The 22,038-nt window shown below is 30.3% G+C and overlaps 1 protein-coding gene across 1 annotated transcript; it reads right to left on the bottom strand.

Annotated features, from left to right (window-relative positions):
* Positions 1 to 3,174: 3,174 nt before the first annotated feature.
* On the bottom strand, positions 3,175 to 3,912 carry LOC124363424. Its single transcript, XM_046818675.1, has one exon. The coding sequence runs from the start codon at positions 3,910 to 3,912 to the stop codon at positions 3,175 to 3,177; it is 738 nt and encodes a 245-aa protein (XP_046674631.1).
* Between the last annotated feature and the right edge of the window lie 18,126 nt (positions 3,913 to 22,038).

Here is a 22,038-nt window from a genome sequence, read left to right as displayed (position 1 = left end):
GAATTACACTAGTACACATAAAGAAACAGCAACTCGAAAAAAAGGACTGCTCTACCAGATCCTCGTAATGATACACTCTAAAACAACTGTAACTAGATTAACTTCTAAAAAAAGTATCATAAAACGGAAATATATGTGAAATGTTGATCAGATTTTCAAGTAAATTATAATATAAGGTTACAATTTAAAAGTGTAATGATCATACTATAGTGTTGTAAAACCTGTCTACATCTTCTTCCAATAACAAAACATGCCCAAGCATTTTAACAAACTTATTTTTGATTTTACATTTTCTTAAATATTCTGGTAAACAATTAAAAACTTTGGTCCTAAAAAAGATAGAATTTTTTGAACAAGGTTAGATGGGGTCTCGGAACTTGAACGTTTATTCTTCTCTGACTATAATGTGAATTTGCATTGTAAAAACTGCTGCTTTGATTATAAAATGATTTTAATACTTTATAGATATACAGATTTTTTATCGGTAGCACATTTAAATCTCTAAAAATTGGAGCTGAACTCTCCATTTTATTCTTATATTTTATTATTCTTATGAAATGTTTTTGCAGAGAGTAACAATTGGTTTGAGGGTTGTAATATAAGTTCCTCCCCAAATTTCTAAACCGTATTCAATTTTAGAATTTATAAAGGCAAAATAAACTTGTTTAAGCAATCCTGTATAGCGTACCGTTCTAAGAGAATAAAAAAGTCTAACATACTTCACTAGTTTAGACTTAACTTCAGCTATATGAGATTTCCAATTCAACTTTGAATCTACCAGTAATCCAAGATACTTATTACTATCAACCTGTTCTAAGTTTGAACAATTACACACTATATTATTATTAGAATGACAACTCAAAACATGGTATTTAACAGGTGAAATAAAGGATACTTTTCTACATAAGTTAAATAATAAGTATTTGGTTTTAGGGCTCATTACCATGAAATTATTAGAAAACCACCGTCTTAAAGCATTTACATCATGTTGCATACTCAGTTGTACTTGTGCTAGTGAGTCTGCTTTATAAAATAAAGCAGTATCATCCGCAAATGCTACAATCTTACCCTTGAAATTACCATTGCACAAACTATTAATATAAATTAGAAAAAGAGGGCCAGACAAAACTGATCCTTGGGGGTATCCCTATACCTAGTTTACCTACTTCACTGAAAGTTTTATTAGCTCTACTACTTGGGTTCTATCTGTCAAATAAGAACAAAACCATTGCAAAGCAATTCCCCTGATGCCTGCGTCATGCATTATATTTAAAAATAACTCGATGATCCACTGTATCGAACGCCTTCATGACGTCGACAAATAATACAGCGCACACTTTTCCTTCATTCATGCCTGTGTAGACCTGAGACATGAAGTCCAATAAGGCAGCACTTGTATTTAACTTACTTTGGAACCCCCATACTGTTTTTTACTATAAAAAAACTATGTTTTGTAAGAAAATTCACTAGCCTCACCTTAACAACTTTTTCAAGTATTTTAGAAAAAATTGAAAGTAACGCAATAGGGTCGATAGTTGCCAGGATCTGATCCGTAATTTTTTTTGAAGAGTGGAGTGACTACCGCATGTTTTAAAATTTTTGGAAACTCTCCTGTCGACAAGCTAAGATTTATCAAATAAACTAGCACGTCTGTAATTGATTCGGATATTTCTTTAATGATAACAGGTGTAATATTATCAAAACCAGGAGCTTTTGTTATTTTTTAAAGATTTTATTATATTGATTATTTCTTTGTTATTAGACGGATACAAAAACATCGAGTCTTTTATTTGCCACAGTATTGGAAGATATTTTGGTGACAACTATTCATACGAGTGGGATTGGTGTTTTCTGCTTCTATTGTTTGTCTCAGGTCTACTGCAATTGAACAAAAGAAATTATTTAAAATGTTTAGACACCTCTTTCGGGTTTGAAGTTGTAATATCATTGTGGTTTTTCACCAGAATTACACCTGAGTTTTTAACTTTATCCCCTACTAATTCCTTTATAGTTTTCCACTGTTTTTTGTATTGGTTTTATTTGACTCTATAACATGTGAATAATGCAATTGTTTAGTGCGCTTTATTTGGTTTTTTTAAACTGTTGTTAATAATCCTGTACCTATTTCTTAAATTCACATCATTAGGCTGCTTAACAACTTTTTTGTACAAATTATTTTTTCTTTTAACGGCTTTTACAATACTTGCATTGACCCAGGGTTTGAAAAACTTATTACTAACGTTTACACAATTCGTAGAGACTGAAACATAACTTTGAATTTTAATCAGGAACATTTCAAATGCATCGGATATTGAAGTACAGTTGTATATTTTCCAACCAGTTTTCTTGGCTTACAACTAATTTAAGTGTATTTAAATTTACTGAAAACATGTTCAAAACAGTTTTTTATTAAACGTGATATACAATTATTTTTAATATTTAAACCCAAAAAACTGTCATCCAATGATCGGTTATATTTATCTTCAAAACTTCTGCTGTGTACTTAACAGAGCTATCGAACTTACTTCTACAAAAAAACATGGTCTATACAGGTTTCTGAATGATTATTTATCCTTGTGGGTTCATTGACAAGTGAGTTGAGTCCATGACTTGCCATCAAAATTAAATAGTCCTCTACACTTCTAATAGATGTATCCAACAAAATTAATATTTAAATCCCCTTTCACTATAAAATTTGCAGATTTTATACCGCTTAGTGTGTTTTGAAATTCGTCATTAAACATATTGATTGAGAACGCCTGTAATCTGTAAACTGCTAAAAGATCAACAGCTATGCCCCGTTCAAGTTTGAAGTGAAGGTGTACGACATCTGCCGTCGCAATTGTTGTTTTAACCTGACGTACACAATTCAATTGGTCGGATACAAACACCGCCACGCCCCCGCACGGTACTTATTATTACATTGAAACAATTTAACAAGAAAGTAGGCAAATTGTACTGACCCACCTCACTGTCACTTATCCAAATTTCTGTTAGTACAATAATGTCAGGCTTTCTTTTCAAACTTTGATGTACTATTCTACATGTTTTGATGTACTATTATTAAATCTGAACTATCAATAGTAGTAAACAAACTATTTTTAAAACTTGTTTATTTTAAACTATTCATTTATGTGAACATGATGAACTGTTTGTACTGTTGTCTGTGAGGAGTTAGTTACCTGGAGCTTGAGGCGAGCCTGTTGCTGCCGGCAGCTTCCTCAGCTTCTCCACGTCGTTCCAGTTGCTCACTGCTGACACCTTGTCACCTTCTGATGGTCGGACCAGGATCTTGCCGTTCCGTATCCAGACGAACGTGAATCCTTTTTCTTTCTTGATCGATCGTACTTCGTTGAATATCCGCCGTCTTGTAGGTGTAAGGCTCTCATTTATATACATGACACTTGTTAGGCTTGGGAAACCAATGTCAGACGTATTCAGATTTCTCTTAACTCTCCTTTTTTGTAGAAACTCTTCCTTGACTATTCTTCTTGTAAACTTCACTACGATGCCTCGGGGTCTTTCGCCACTTTTCCCTCCAAGTCTGTGGCAGACATCCACCATCTCTTCCTTTACTTGTATGTTTAGACTGTTTCCGACTTGTTGAACTAGACTGAAAACATTTTCATTTTCTTTCTCAGGAACCCCATGGATTTCTATTGTATTAAGTCTAGAGTATTGCTCAGCTTCGTCTTGACGGGCTTCCAGCTCAACAATTTTAATTTGCAGCCTTTTATGTTCGAACAAAAGTTGTTCATACAAGTCTTTATACTTGTTCAAAGCCTCAGACTGTGAATCCACAGTTTTCCTTAACTCAGAGATAGTTTGATGGCAGAGTTCGATGAATTTTCCAAGTTCAAGTTTTTTAGTTTGATCTTTGTTTTCTTGTCTCATCTCGAGTAGTAGCTTCATGACGTCACTTATGTCTGGTGAAACTCTTCTCCAGCTCGGATTCCACTTGCATACTTGTTCTACGAAGTTTACTGCATTGTGTACATTAGTATGTTGGCTGTATGAACCTGTAATGGCTCTCTTTTTACATGAAGGAGTAAAATCGGTTTTAGATTAAATAACATGTTACGTTTTAACGTCTTAGACCTGTGACATAAGATATAGACAGTGTCGCAAATCTTATTATCACTACATTCATTAGAAATTACGGCGTTTAATAAGGAAATGTAAACACTTTCTCCGTAATAAGCCCAAAAATAAAAACAACCGAAGGAGTTAAACTACATTTTACTAATGTATGTATATAACATATCCTTTAGGGACTGACATGCCACTTTAACAATATATAACTTAGAAATTTACCTTTTAAAAAAGTAATTTTAACCCACGTTGTATTACTGGTACCTTATAGGACATATAAAGGACCATATGATATATCTGTTTAAAAAAATGATGATACCAATACTCCATAGGCAGATGTGTTAACATACTGAAATATAGTATTTTGACTATTTTATCTTATTGAAATTTCAGTATTATTTTATAAATAAGAGATTACATTCCCTTCAGTAATTTTTTATTACTATAAGAAATTTATAATGTTATTTCCACCGATTTTTTGGGTTTCGCTGTAATCACAACACGAGATTCAGGTGAAAAAGTACAGCACCATCCTAAATTAATGTGAATTACATGTGTGTAAAGCTGTAATGTTTTATAAATATCTAGTCGTATGAAATTTTTTAATAAAACTTTAGTTATCTAAAACTTTACCTTAAGGATTAAACTAACAGGGTTGAAGCACAAGTCAACGTGTATCATTGTAGCAGCATGTCAAGTACCGCAGAGCGAGATGTCTGTTGCACAAAGTCAGGTCGAGACAGGTTGTGACGGGCTTTGTCACGCTGTGTTTGGTGATAGTCATGTGACTGTCACATTCGCTCTGGGCGGAAACTGTCAGTGTCAATGACTGAACTTGGTCAGCTGCTTTATGGTCGTTATTCATCTAATGCTGCAGTCTATAAAACAATATTGCAATATTAGAAAAGAGTTCTATACCGCTTGCCTTAATACATATAGACGAGCATTCTGGTATATAATATAATATTATATAATACATAATATTACTATAAAATAGTAAGCGTAATTTATATAGATATAGAAGAAGATATATATGTCTAAAAATCTAAAATTATTACATATTAAAAACATATTTATTTAATAAAATTTTGGCTATTACTTTACAATCCCTTAATTTCAGTGTAGCTCCAAATGTGTTTAGGCTAAGTGAGTTTGGAGCACTTTATATTTTTTAACGTTTCTAATATTATTGATTTTGATAAATAAACGGGATTTAATTCATTGAATAATATAAAAACGTAATGAAAGACTATTTTTTGAGAATGTTTGCATCTATAAATATTTCGATTTTATATAAAAAGATATCTTTACGTTAAAAACTCTCATTTAACTCAAGGATTCACAAAAAATGTTCTGTCCGCTTACTTCTTTTGTTAATACAACTATATTAATAATAGTTGTAGAAAAACTCATATATAGATTACTCAGGACTGAAACAAACACGTAATTCCAATATTCGTGTATAATAAACTAACAAATCGATAATCACTAGTATTTAATTTTGGTGTATGGTTACATTTACATATAAGGTCATCCATCATAGTTAACGACGAAATTCTCCCTCGTAACGTCATAATTTTTACACAACGATGATATATGATTGTAACAATATACAAAACATTACTATTCAGTCAAGCCATTAATTTTCAATAACGAGAGCTACATAAAGGGTTATTTTTATTTAATAATAATTTTTAAATTAAGTTCCGTTTTAAATATCTTCTTCTTAGTGTAATATTAATTGGTGATTATACATAATATACGAATAGTAGTATACATTTTCAGTGTAAATAATACTTATTTTATAAAGTTACTTTTTAATCCAAAAACGTACATATTATACCATGACAATAGAAATACAGACTTTACCGAAGTTCTGCTGCTTTTCCGGTCTTATGCTACCATCATTATAAAATTTATTTTGTCCTTACAGCTCCCCTGCTATACATATTTTACCATGCAGATGAAATTGAAATATGTTTTCCTTTCTTTCTTTTAAAGAAGGGTCGATCCCTTTTTAGGCCTTATTCTTTGTGTCCTAATGGGCTACTAGCCTGTGCGAGGATCTAATCAATCAGAATAAAGGGGCGTGTTGATATAGTAGAAGGTCGAAGGTACTGATAAAAAGTGCTTCAGTCACAGACAAGATTTGAACCTGAGCTATCTCTAACTCAGACTGAAAATCAAACATCTGTGACTGCTCTGACATAGGCACTCGCGAAGTAAATATAAAAAATAATTTTAATGGTTAAATGATTAAGAGGGCCTTATGTGCTGCACACTATTACGTATTAACTTAGGACTGTATTTGACAGCGATTGGTAAACAGTGTAAGTGTTAAAATATACTTAAAGTAATACTTTACACAAGCTTTTAATTAACTGTTATAAATTTCAATATTTTTGGGAGAAAGTATTATTATAGCCCTTTGATCATAGTTTGTTTTAAATACTTTTACATGGAATTAAAAACGACGAGTTTGAAGTAAGTTTTTATGTGTGACGAAACTTATTCAATATGTTACATAACCACGTACTAAAACTACTTTCATGTTTATTCATCACTGAGCATTGAAGAAAATAACAATGGTCGGGAATCATAACTTATGAGCTTAGCAAGTTTATTATTAAGCTTACTGTATTAAGTTTGCAAGTTTAATGTTGAGCTATTCATATTAGATATCTCCAAATATGTTCAATGTATAAAAGGTGATCCTAACAACGTGACATGGGATTTATACTAACACTTATTTTCAGTGGGTTATTACTTATGTCATATAATTATTGTATTGTTTCCTTATATTCACGTATTTGGTTGAGGAATATCTATTATGACACTGACATGTGCATGATACAGTAACCAAGATTGCCTCATTTTGATATTGAGAATGGAAATATATATAAAGTATATATAGACTAGCTATTAGGAAAAAATACTTCCATTATGTAATGAGAAACTATCCTCTTATTGAAAACATTTCACAGTTCGTTAGATATAAGAGTAATTATTTCAGTGTTATTAATATGAAAAATATGTTAACAACTATAGTAGCAGAATAAGTTCTCAAAAACCACGTTATACGTTTAAACTGTAATAATGCTTTTGGTTTTGATATTTTTGCTGAAGTAAATCTGCTACAAAAACAGCTGTTGAAGGGGAAAGGGGTATAACCGACGTAAGCGTTTCTTTACGAATCCTCTCTTGAGTTTGTTTATAGGGGTTGACTCGAGTGGTGGAATAACTTGGAAAATTCCAGCAGAACCTGACTCACATTTTTATTTTTGTTTTTTGGCAAGGGATGTATTGAACCACAATACTAATACTGTTTCAGTATTATAGAAACTATTAAGTTAGTAGTTAGTATGTGAGTGCGTGATACGGTTTCAGTGTGTTATTATTTGTCATGCAGTAATTACATTATTACTCAAGGAAAAATTCTTACTACATATATTTATACAACACATTTACTCATATAATTAATGCATTGGTTAAAAAAAATATATAATAATCAATATGTATCTAAGTTACTAGTATTAAATCGAAATGAAACATTGTATGCGCTGCCAAAGCCAGTATTTGAGCCTATAATCATACCTGATCATGCATGAACCAATATCATTAAAAATAACTGTAAGCTTTGATTAAGTGAAACATATTTATTCTATGTAATTTACACTGTTCTGCATAATTAATCTTTAATTTTCGCGCAACTTTCCTGTTTTAAATACGTAATTGTACGACTGGTGTTTGTACATTGATAAAAACGACTCTAAAATACATTCTTCATTTGGTGGGATAGCGTATATACAGTATGTATTAATCACCATAAACAATCTAGGAATTAATTGGTTGACAAAGAATCTTAATTTCCCATTTGACTCATTCTTGTAGTTTCAAGTTTCTTAGGTTGGCGAGCATTATTTATTAAATATATTTTTTGCCTTAATCTAAGAGTGCTGAATCGTTGTGGACAAAAGTCCAGGAAACCAAACATTCCTAGTAAACATTCAGGGATGATGCAAAAACTGGTGCTGGAATTATTAGTCGCTACAGAATAAAACATTACTACTGTAGACAAACAGATTTTTAACTGGTTTTTATTAACTTCATATTTTAAAGATTCTTTGACAACTTGACTGGTTTTCATGTTAAAATATGTGTGATTTATATTTCTGTTAAATTACTTTTTGGGTATTAGCAAAGACTATAGCTCTGGAGGATGGAACGTGAAATTATGAAAACGACAAAATATCAGAATAATTAAATCTCTAAAAAACTGAGAACGTTTACAAATTTTAAAATGTTACATAACAAACACATGAAGCGTAGCTACTCCAACACATGCAACACAATTTTACAGTAACTTAGTGTGGATATTTATTATTTTAACACTGGTATGAAACCTAAATTAATGAAAAAATACGAATTCTTTGAAAGAACATGTCACAACATCATCAAATGTTTAACTTTACAACTTTATGCAACTCTAGTCGTATACTTATCTTAAATCTAAACGTTTGTATGGTTTATTAAGTAGAGGGCATTTAAAATTGTTTTCAAATACAATACGTAAAATCGACGACTTTTATTTCAGTTTTTCATTGTAGGATTCTTTATTTCAAATAAATTCCCTTTAACATGATCTTTATTATGTTTATACTTAGTCATAAAGATAAAGTCATAATAATAGAGTTAAATTGGTCATAATAAGATACAGTTGCACAAAAAATAGGTTATATAATTACATTTCTGTTACTAGTGCTTATATTTGAACACATTTTTCGATTCTACAATATCTTGTATTGTTTTATAATACTAAATACTGAGGTTACGAGTAATTTTGATCATGGTCTCAAAACGAATTACATCAATAGTTTCTAAATTTATGACATTAAATTTGTAAACGATGATCTGTTAAGAATATTTTGTTCGGTGCAAAGAGAGAAATATTTTGAAATTCCGTTACTTTCACACAAATTTCACTATCCAAATAATAAAAGGAATCAGTCAGAAGGAGTACCTGATCTGGTTCTCCAGCTCCCAATCCACTTTGAGCTCTCTATGAGATGGCTATATGAGATAAGGATGAAATGGTTGGGCTAGTTGTATTTGCTGCTCAAAGAATTTTAAAAAATTGACTACTTATATAGACATATTCATTGAATCCCATTGTAATCTGTTTTTGCAATCCGAAACCAAACATTTAACTTATCCGTTTTATGCACGATTATATTTTTATCCCAAATTCCTAATACTTTTATACTAAATAAAGGAAGTGCAAAAATGTTAGTACTGGTGTATTTCGTTCACTATTTACAGTAGCTAATTCTGACTATATAATAAAAATAATTGCTATATTTATATTTTCAAAATATACTATCTATTTAATTAAATGAAACATTCTCATAAGTACAAAGGTGTGCTCATTTACAAATTATTCAAGAATCGATTGAAATAATTTTATCGTAACTATTATCTTTAAAATATAAAACTCTATGACCTTTTTTGATTATATCATTTGTAGCACATGAATAAAACTACTGATAAAAATAATATACAACAAATGCAGTGAAATTATATATTTTTGGATCTGTCTGCCTAAAATGATTTAAGTAGTTTGATTTTAAGTTATAAGGAATGCAATTCGTAATTTAAAAATAGACATATTTCTAAAGATAAATCCCGATATTAAACAAGACTTAAGTGGCGAAATTATAACCAAAGGTCGAACATATAAGTACTGACTACTCCAATGTGTTACAGAATATTTTATTTGAACGTATCAAATATTTTTAATCGTTAACAATTATTATTTAACTCAAATAAAAGAATTCATGAATTGAATGATTTATAATTATGAAATATTTTTTGATGTGTCTGCCTAACATTATTTAAGTAGTGTGATTTTAAGTTATAAGGAATATAATTTAAAATTTAAAAATAAGTATATTTCTAAAGATAATATTAGCTAAAAATACGACAGAAGGCCAAGAATATCTACATTTACAATTAAAAAGAGTTACACAGTATTTAATTTGGACGGTTCAAATATTTTTCATCGTTATCCATTATCATGTAACTCAAACAAGGGATTCATGAATTGTATATGTTATATCAATTAGAAACTATTTAATTAGACAGATTTTTATATGAAAAGAGACTATATTAAAATTATATTTGCCACATCCTACGTAATTCACACCACACTTATAAAATCTACTCGCAACACGATGGATTCCTTTATATAGATATTATTACAAGCTAATATTGAAGAGTATTTTCCATTTATGTGTCGTAGAGTTTTTAAACAAGATATTTACATCAAAACAAAAGGGAGAGAGGTTCAGTCAATTTATTGTGGAAAGTTTGAGACATATATAGGCACGGGGCTTAGCCAGAAATTGATTTCTCCTTCGCTCTACAATCGGAAGTAAGCTTCTATTACAGCTACATTGCTTATAAATAATCATCTGACTATGAATGGAGTTTGAGTCTTGATTAGCCTACATCCCTTTTTCTATACGTTACTGTACTGATATGATTTTATGTAATATCAATGATCAAAATAACATGATGGTTGATTGATGAACGCTAGGTAATGTAAGGTTAGGTTAGGTTAGATTTGATAAATTTAGGTTAATGTAGGGTAGGTTAAGTTCGGTTAGGATTATATTTTGTTCAAAAGTCTATTCAATGCATTCACGCAGTTTAATTTTCTTGCCTGATGTTCATTTATGTAAATAATTGCTTGTAATAAACAAAACTTATTAACCGTATCGTTTTCGTTTCTATTATAAACTCCCCTTCCATGAGCAAGTATTCTTATAGTCTGTGATTGTGACGAAACGTTTTTTATTAGTAAAATATTGTTAATTTTATACAAAATCTATGTATGCTTCTTGATAAATTTAAAACTGAAATTATACTTGAAGTTACAGCCAAAGTTACACGTAGTTTGCCACAGACCAGAAAAGTTACCATAGCCAAGGATGCGAAGTGTAATATTTAAACAGTAATGCTGATTACTAGTGCTTTTGCTTTGAATTCGTTTCTCTGAAGTACAACAAAAGTTTTAGATATAGTGCACAAATGGGTCAACGAATTTCTGAATTCCAAACTCCCACAAATACTCTGGAAGAAGATGCTTGTATATTCTAGATGTCTGCATTCAGCATTGTTGGTGTGTACTTCAAATCGAATGGTAACTGTAAAAGGTGAATTGAGAAATTCACTTGTATTTTAATATATAATCATTACCACAACTACTTGCTCGGAATGTAGCAACGCTAGAAAGTTTAGATAGTAGTTTACTTTATAAGTGCAGTCAGACGAAGGATGCAAATTACAAAATATATACCTAAAGACTCAGGCAACTTCTCTACTACAAGTCCTAATGTTCAATTGGACAACTTCCTGTTATCGTTTCTTACCAGTGAATACAGTGTGACGTAGTCTCTACAATATTCTAGTATCCTACATTCTAGTATACATGTCGCATGGGTGATTCAATACATCAAAACAAGAAATATTAAAAGTTTTCAAATTCCCAAAAACTTTTAGTTTAATCCTCACTCACAGTTTTGATTTAATGCAATAATATTTGTATACAAAATTATTTTATAAGCTGGAATAAATTTTGTGTAATGCTGTATGATAAAATACCTACTTGCATAGGCATGAAGGTTAATATTAAATATTGCATTGTATTTATTAAAACATTTGCAATGTAAATAAACTTTTCCAACACACTAAATAGTGGTTATTGATGAAACAAAACATTTCTGGCATACCAATAAACTTTTTCATTAACTTATTTAGATAAGCTGAATTATAAACTACAACATTACACAATCTCTACAATATATCCAAATATGATTATCATGAGTAGGGTTTAATAATACTTTAAAGTTTTATATATACAATACGTTTGCAAATTATAAAGAATGTTTTAGTAATTGTAAAATAAGTAATTGTTCTCTATAAAGTAAATAAGGTTATTCAGTTATGTTTGACAGAATTCCTATAAAATGGTGTCAAGGCCAAATTTGTACAACCCTTACTAGTCTCTAATGGATAAATCGTTAAGATCAGTGAATAAAACCCTTCTGAAGAAAAGATAATGTACTCAGGACTCGTGATGACGCGATTATAACGAGGTCTTGACAGGATATTTTCAAAGATTCAACGTCTCACCGTACTCTCTGACATGAAATGTCGCCTTTGCTCAGTTCAAATGTAGCAGATGTCCGTGTTCGCTGCATTGCTTTTAAGCAATTTTCAACAGCGAATTATTCGTAGGAATTCAACTGTACTTGATAGTACTTTGTGTGCACATTTATCTGAGCAAAATTTTACTAATATAGGACAAACAACTTTACGTTTAAGTCTATTGTAAATTATTTCAGAAACTATATAAATGACAGTTATAGCAAAGTAATATACGTAAATTCATATCTTAATTTACATTGTTTTACATATTTTAATAAATATACAGTATGTATGCATTGTATTTTAACATATAAAGGTCCAATAAATTTAATAATATTTTATAGTAGACTCTATATATCATCTATTTATACTCCATCTAAGAGATTCACAAATGTATGAACTCATTATGAGGGTGTAACATGAAATAATTTCTAAACTCTCATTTCATCTTTATTTACAATTTACAATAGTGTACCCTAGAATGTTTACTATTTATCTCAATCTAAACCTTATAAATTAAAAGATTGCATAGTTGTACAAAGGATTTGAGTTAAAAAGAATTTTCTTAGAACGAAAACTAGAAAATTACAATCAGCTACAGTAAAAAATTTTATACTTTCGTATTTATTTATTATAAAACTTTATAAATTAGTTTACATATTTATTCAATTCGTAAGAACCAAGTAATATCGGAAAGGATCTACCGCAATACTTTGTGTTCTTTATATATAATATAATATAATCAGCCAAAGCGACTATTGGCTTTCCTTAGTCAGGTGATTTCCGAACAATAGTTCATGGGCAATGTTTGCTGTATATATACACATCCTGGTGGTTTTGCTCATAATCAATAGAAACACTTTTTATAAAAATAACTCGATAGCCACCCATGCTAGTTTTGATACATTTTTCAACTTGAGATCATCGAAAGAGTTTTAAATATGAAACTTTAATTATATCTCATAATACATTACTATAGTTTGATACACTTAAAACAGAGATCAGCGTATACTTACATAATAGTTATTTTGCAGTTATACAAGTAAATATTTACGAAACTGAAAGTCACCACTCATGTAAGTAAAGGTTAGCAGAAGCTGATTTAACATTATTTTATTAATTTACATGTCTGAGGTTAGGTTTTAAGTCTGTAAAACTTTTAGAAATATGATCCAATATAAGCAAGTAATATTTGACCTTCACCAAAAATAGTGCGTCTGACACTCAGTTTGCCTCCTAAAAACAATCTCTCCATCAATTTAAATAAAAACCAAGTTCCGTCCTTATTGTCAACTTGGCTCTCGGAACCCGGATTATCTGAATATAGAGGCAATCATAGTGGTATACTTGAAGTCACTACCAGGCATTCAGTTTTCAAGTTAAATAATGTAGAGTAGCTTAGCCGCAAATTCAGCTGATAAATACCTCGTAGTATTGACTGTTAGTTTCTAAAACAACTAGCTCTATCTTTACCAATAATTACGAATTAAATGTACAACACAGCGTAGTTTAATCCATTTTAATACGGAATGTTAAATGCAAAAAGCCAGATTATACAGGGGCAGTGATGTTAATTAATTAGAACAACGAGACAGTTTTACATGGGAGGACTCATCCAGAATTCATTTAAAATTAGCGTATCATTACACTATTCTCTGATTTTAAGAGTTTTTGGGATAAAATCATACTTTGAGGTTTCAAAGTAATAAAACTAACCTTTTATGGTAATATTTATTGGACTTTGTTAGATTGCTCTAAGGTTTAGGTTGATGTTTAACATAACATTATTTTATTTTAGACAATTTTAGATTTCAGTTTATTGTTTAAAGATAAATGCGTGTATACTTTATGCTCTAAACTGAGATCAACTTGAAAACATATAAACTTTACTGCGTACTTATACTACAACACGAATGTTTAAAAACACAATTATTTCACTTTGATTACTTAATTTTCAAAAAATAAGTGTTAAGGGAAATAAGATCCTGGATTGTCGATATAATATTAAGTCTATAGTGGTTACACTCTGAGGATTCGGTGTGCAACAAGTTCTGGGATCCAACTTAGTGGAATCCCGGAAAATTGTGTAACTAAATATTCCTAACTAAAATGCGTCTTACTTACTTAAAATATAAAATAACATATCTGGCACATTGACGACGGCCCTAAATATATCCTATACTATTTCACTATTTTCTCGTAATCATTCCAAAAATTTTAATATCATACGTTATTCCCATATAGTTCTGCTAAAATTCAGATGTTTAAGTTTTTTCTAACACGTTTGGCCCCAATTCGTTTTAAATGACATAATTTTCCTTTTTATTTGACTGAGTGTTTAGAGATATCCCGAGAAATATTTGACATATTGACCTGAAATCTGACTAAAAGATTAATTTATACACAATCAAAATCATGTTTGATGATGTTGGATGTAATACTATGAGATTTTGGTGAGCATTATTTGGCTAAATGTGTTACTATGGCAGATATTAAAATTCCATTATGGTTATACACAATTATTTTAAAACAATCATTTAAAAAAACTTCCTTTAGTTGTCATGGTTACCCACAAGAACAATGCAATTGTATTGACTGATGGTCAACCAAATCACAAGGTGTCACATGCGCTGTTATTGAAAGATACCTACATATAAAGGAAGCTTCATTCAAAATATCAAGTCTTACCTCGATTGTTTCCTGATATATACCAGTAAAGCTCTAACAATTAATTGTGTGATGTTAGGATACTAAGTTTCGAGCTACACGTCTCCTTAATTTGTTATTAAATAACTGTCAGACAATGTGACGGAGTAACGAATGGTGTGTGGGTTTTTGTAACTGAAAATGTAACACGTTGTAATACTAAACTATATTGAACTACTCAGACACACAATCACTTAATTATTTATAATTACGTTTCATCTTGACATAAGATTAAATCAACAGGATGGGCTAAAAAATAGGCCAACTGCCCATTATTATTATTTTTATAACCATTTCTATAAATTGCCGAACGGTGCTAGAAGTCATAATGTCGTCTGATCTGATGTCTGCGTGCGGGGCTGTAACTTTTGGAGCTATGCTGACAATGGCGCTTCTCGCAAAATATACTTTCTAGAGTTTGGGTATAACTTGTACAGACAGAAAGGGTTACAAGTCATTCTCAATGAAGGATGATTTTTTTTAGTAAATATTATTTATTTCAAATATACTCATCAGGGTAGGTTAAAGGTAACTCCGTCAAACTCTAATGGCGTACGGAATCATAGTGTTATCTGTTATGGACTGTCTTTAGTTTCTATTAGGATTCCCAGAACTGTTAGACTGTTATAGGGGTGTATTTAGTCTTGTCGCACCCTGTATTTTCCTTCACTGCTTGGTATATAATTTTAAAGCCTTTAATAATTTTTAATGCTTCTAAACAAGGAATATAGAATATTGTTTTATATCATTAAAATACAGAGTATTGTTATAATTGCTTTAGCATGACGAATGCAAGGCTAGATAGGCTAAAAAATAAAAAAAAACTTATAGCAATTATCTTTGTTAGTGAGATGTATATTTCTATATATTAAAAAGTTCTGGTGTAATAGTTTGTCTCATCGTTAAAAAGAAAATGTTTTGAAACTTGCTCTATATACTTTCAAAATACGAGTATATCACTACCCTGCTGTTTGAATACCTCCAATTAACGTTCACATCCTGGCAAGATAAGTAACACATTATTTGGGATAACATACAAAAACTGTATAGACATGCTCAATTCAAAAGGAAAAAGGTACAATAAGGCTGTCAATCTAGAAGTATTACAATAGTATCCTTTTATTTATCTCATAATTCTGACATACAAGAAGGTGCAGGAGAGTATTACAAATTGATCCTCTGATTTGTGACCGGAGATATAGCATTACAGAGATCGAGTAATAATAACACAATGTACTATACCGTGAAATGAAATGAAATATTTCTTTATTTGAGGCGAAATTAGGGCCTCATGGCCCTTTCTTACATTTAACCTCATATACAAACTAGAACAAAATATTTTCATTTCTAAATAATAATAAAACTAAATATTGTATTGTAAACATTTTCAATATGAACAAAAAGTACAACTTTATTTAAGAATATAAAATAAAAAATGTATAACGATAAAAAAGGTATATAAACATATTTATAATCACATACTCACACGCAAAATAATAACATGTACTTGTATATAATGCATATAAGAAACACAACTCAAACCACTCACACATCTCACACTCAACTCATGCCAGTGCAACCGCAGCGAAGAGACCTATGCCGACCCCGCCCCAACCATCCGCCCCAGATAGTGCTCCCTCAGCGACGCCACGAACCGAGGACGACTCTCCAAGGATGTTATACTACGAGGAAGGGAATTCCACAGACGACATGCCGTTACTACAAAAGACTTGTCATATACAGCAGTTCTGTGCAACGGCATGCGGAGCACAGACGAACCAGAGCGAGTTCTATCCACACCACTTTGAGAGACAAATTGGAAATCGTTTAAGAAATAATTTGGAAAGCCAGAATTTAAAATTGAATGGACCAATGTTAAGATTTTTTATTGATCTGAGGTCATTCAACTTCAAAATCTTTGAATTAATATAATAGGGTGTTATATGTTCATCTCTCCTGAGATCAAATGCATATCTCATACAATAATTTTGGGTTCTCTGGAGTTTTTTCACCCAAAGCCACAGTCATGTCGTTCATTACACTGTTACAGTAAGAAAAAGTGAGGCAGTATGAGTACTTTAACCAACAACAGTTTTATGTGAAGTGGCAAAAAGTGACATGTACCATGGTGAAACTCAGTGTCGGTAATATTTAAATAAAAGTTTATACAAAATTTCAAGTATATAGGCCAATTCGTTTTTGAAATATCATGGACAGGCAGATAGATATGAAATTTCAGTCGCACCATTGGCAGACTTCACTGACATTCCAGCCAGTAGTGTCGTTTAGTGAAAACATTGACAAACATATTTAATCTTATAATATATACAATAATGTTAATCATGTTGCAGCCTTCAATCATTATTTGTAGTTGGTAGGAGAGCCCCTATGACACAATAGTTTAAAATATATTAACAAAACCATGATGTTTAAAACAAGTTATAAACATATTAATAATATACAAAATGGAGCCTAAATGGTTTTTATGTTTGGTTTAAAATTTAATTTCTTAATTTTTTATCTCTTTTAATAAAACTGTATCTAATATAACACTCAACTACTTCTGTAATACGAGTATTTTACTCCAGTGTTTGCCTTGATATATTGAAAATAACAAAACATTCAAGCAAACATGCAATTTACGACAGTTTGATCGGAAAATTTCTAAGTTACTAAACATACTGTATTAGTGACCCTTAAATAAAATAATTTAAAATTGTAACAAGTTTACATACTAAACATACTATGATGAGGATATTCGAAATTTTATATTAGGTAAACATATAATATGTATACATAATATTTCTATGGAATTGGAAAGTTACTATTGGTTCAAATATATGATGTTTGATTAGGTAAAGAAATATGTTATATCTGTTTATAAAGTAATACATACTGATGGCGTTGTTTACTAATAGTGCAATCTAATCAAACGAGGAGAGCTCGTGTATGAGTTTTCTCTAATCTTCAACAGAAATGCTTTTTTTTTTACCTAAACTATGTTTACTAATTAATAAGTTAGCTCTAGTCCATCTCATGCGGATTATTTTCAATTTAGAAATATGTGTAGATTAATCAACCGTACTCATTTATATTTCAAACCCCCGATAATATTAAAAGTGTACAATTAGAAATAGTTGGAAAATTACAGATTAAATTATGTGTGTGTACAATGTTCGTTTATTTGCAAAAGATCTCAAATGATTTTTCGGTACATTTTTACAGTACTGCGTGATGGTAAGCTTTACATAGTTTTGTATCTCTTCAAAGTTATTCTCTTTTAAGTTGCTGAAAGTACAGTTTGGATAAATAATTACAATTTTCAAGTAGAGTTTAATTAGTTAAAACAATCGATGTAAACTTTTCAGGTTTTCAAATACAATATTTATCTTGCAGAAAAATGTTACATATCAAATGTCTAATAGCGAAAATTGTAGAATACCTCTACCAATCAAATTAAATAACTGATAAGGTAGATAGAAAACTAACAACCCTCCGTTGACAGATTAGTTTCCCAAGTAAAAAGGGAAGGAAATTATAAACCAGAGAAAAGTTTCACTCAAGACTAGGTAATTAGAGCCAGACAACATATAACATTTGTTATGGATAAAAAAAGTGTCTCAGAAGGTGCGAGTTCTGTCTCAAAATCCAAACATATTCCTTAACTAACTTTGATTTTTATAAGCGATATTGTTTTTACATTATATTTTAGAGTTTAAGATATTGTAATAGGACTATACTCTTACGTTTTTATTGACGATGTATAGTTTGAAAGAATAAAAAGATTTTCGACATATGCCAACATATAAAATGTATAACACTGAGTTCCGAAGATTGAAATCTATCTTTTCCCTCATATGTAAAAAACGTAATAAATAAACATACAATTAAAAATAATAAGTAGCCTACGATAATGGACTGTCACTCAAAACAATATCTGACTGGTACGCTAACAACTTTAAAGTCCAGGTTAGAGATTGTTCATTCTAAGTGAAAAACAATCACATTGACTGGCCTGTCGCTGGAAATGATTGTTCCCTGGTTTGAGGAGGTAGCTCCGGTCGGTGCGTTACAGGTCCTTGAAAAAGTGGTAAAGGTGAATACTCCTCCTACTGTAGTGGGTGAGGGACTGCTACTGAAGAAAGATGCTATCATCAATAAATAACAACACACAAAATTAAATTACAATGTAAAACCTCACATAACTGAGATACCTTGCTAAACGTCCTTAACAGCGTTTGGCAGCCATTACCTTGGGTGATAAATTTAGTATCCATGATTCAGATACATGATTTGGTAGATACCTATTGCTCTGTTTATCATTTATCGCCTATATTACATTTTTGTAATATCGTAAACTATTGTATATATCTGTAAACGACTGTATATATCTGAAAACGAATTAGCAATATCTAAAATAATACTTTTAAATAAATGTGTAAACAAAACATTAAAAAAAATGTTCTTATACCACTGAAAACATCTGTTTAGCATTTTTTTGTCTTTAATATTGAAAGAAAATACTCGTTATGTGTTATTTTTGTGTGGAAAGACATATATTATTAATAAAACCTATAATACGAGTAATAGATCTTAAGAAGTCAAGAACCATTTAAACAATATCTAACGTTCCAAAGAGCCTTCGCTAGCAGTAAGAGGGTTAAAATAAGGAGAATGACGTTGAAAAATTTTATCTAGATTTAAAAGCGCACCATTTCCAGAGGAAAGTCAAAATTTTGTAGTTTAATTTATTTCTGTTCTTAAATTGATAATACTATTTCAATAACAATACGTTGAGGTTAGATAGCGTTTGGCAGTTCATTACCTCAGGTCACAAATATATTATCCATGATGCACACACCTATTTAGTATTTATTAGCTATATTATATTCTTGCAATATCGAAAAATAATTGAATATATCTGAATAATAATAATTATCAATATCTAAAATAATACTCTTAAATAAATGTGTGAACAAAACAGTTTATAAAAGTGTTCTTGTACAACTCAAATCAGCCATTTCAGATTTTAATGTCATAATATTGTAATATTCAGTAATTTTGTGTTATTTATGTATTGCAAGACATTTATAATTATACTAAAACCATAATAGTAGATTTCAAGTTCAATAACTATTAAAACAGTATCTAATGTTCTATAAAGAACTACTAGCAGTAAGAGGGTTGAATAAGAGAGATGAAGCTTTAAATTTGAACTTGTTCCAAAAGCTCTCCATATTAAGAGGGTTAAATTTTAAAAGTTTTCAATTATATTGTGCTTAAATAGATAATAAATACTATTACAATAATAATAATAATAGGTGAAGGTTTAATTTTACACACAGGACATTTAGAGACGTTGAAACCCAAAGTAATAAGCTATTGATTAAGGCATGGGCACGTTCTGTTGTAATCGTCTCCTCCTTCGCTACCCTCCAACAGTAACTATTCTAGAGTTTATTCCTTGTGGCTCGTAACTTTGGCTTTGGCAATTGATGGATTCGTTCTCCGCCTCAACTTGGTATGATTAAGTCTAATGGATCATATATAAATATCATGCTACAATTTTAGAAATCTAACTAGCCTTACTCTACAAATCAACCTATTGAGATGTGGGCGAATAAAAATAATCTAAAATTTCAATGAAAACTTTTGTAATATAAATGTGTTGTGATATAAGAGTAGCAATATGCAAATATGAACATAAGGTCGCTCGAATATTCCCTCTTTTTCTCTTAAATCTAGCACTCTTTGTCAGCTTATGAGTCCCTATAACTACTCTATGATCAAGTTCAACGATTGTTATAAAATAAATAGTAACATTATTGTAATGCCACTTACATTTTACACTAAATCCAAACTTTCTTTCTAATTAATTAATCACAAAATCAAATTATTTAGTTTTAATTAAAAACATATCTGATATATGTGCGTACTTGAAAACATTCAAACAACACGATTAAACTAGTTTATTGTGACATACTGAGATGATCCATAACAATGTTCAGTTTGTCTCCGAGTACTCCACAGAGGACCGTATTGTTATGGCCTGAAGTTACATATTGCAGTATACACGTTATTACGTTCTGCGGAGACTGTGATAACGTACTTATTGCTTGCAACATTACAGTGTAGATGAAGGAAAGCAGTTTCTAGTGGTGTGTCGCTACATGATGTGTAGTAAACATATTATTCCCTGTTTATGCTGCGGCCGATTATAAAATAACATTTATTTCTTACAGTCTAATTTTATTTATAAGATATTCTATAGTAAATTTCTTTTTATATAAATAGTTTGCATTAACATTACGCATCACTTCAAATGTAAATAAATAAATGCTTATAAAATATGCTTTGTTTACAATGTGTAATTTTACGAAACATCAAAATCAGTTTTTTATTGCTCATGAAAAACTTTTAGTAACTAATGACAGAACCATGTATTCCCGCAGCAAATGGCAAGCTCTACATAACGTCTAATGAGATAGTTAGGTCATACAATGATGTCCAATGTAACACGACCTAAAGGATACGTTATACCTGCAGGACATACGCCAGCTTATTGTCATGTTATAATAGGAGTTTATGCTGTTACTGCATTATCTCACTGTATCCTATTCTTAATATACACACCAGTTTCCTTAGTTACTATTTAAGAAATAAAATTTTTATTTCAGAGTGTCGAAAAATAACTGATTAAGACGTTTAATTGCAATGTCTTAATAATTTTCACAATAATATGCGACGTTAGTAGAGGACTTGGTCAAAATCATATTCTAGACGAATGAAAAAGTTGTTAGTATTTTAGTAACAGTATTCCATTCAATAGTCCATAACAATAATTAAAAATGCCAATAGTGATAATTATGTTAATTATAAATAATAATAGTATCCATTAATTATAAATAACAATAGTACGTGGATATAAGATTGAAAACTCTATTTCCATTAGTTTAGATTTTTTTGCTGCAGTTCATTAATAATACAAAGAAATACACATATTTTTCTAACATGTGAAAAATATTTTAGGCT

The sequence above is a fragment of the Homalodisca vitripennis genome, chromosome 5 (genome assembly GCF_021130785.1).
Source record: "Homalodisca vitripennis isolate AUS2020 chromosome 5, UT_GWSS_2.1, whole genome shotgun sequence".
In the NCBI taxonomy this organism is placed as follows: Eukaryota; Metazoa; Arthropoda; class Insecta; order Hemiptera; family Cicadellidae; genus Homalodisca; species Homalodisca vitripennis.
Note: the sequence above shows the minus strand (reverse complement) of the source record. Positions and strands in the feature narration are given on the sequence as shown.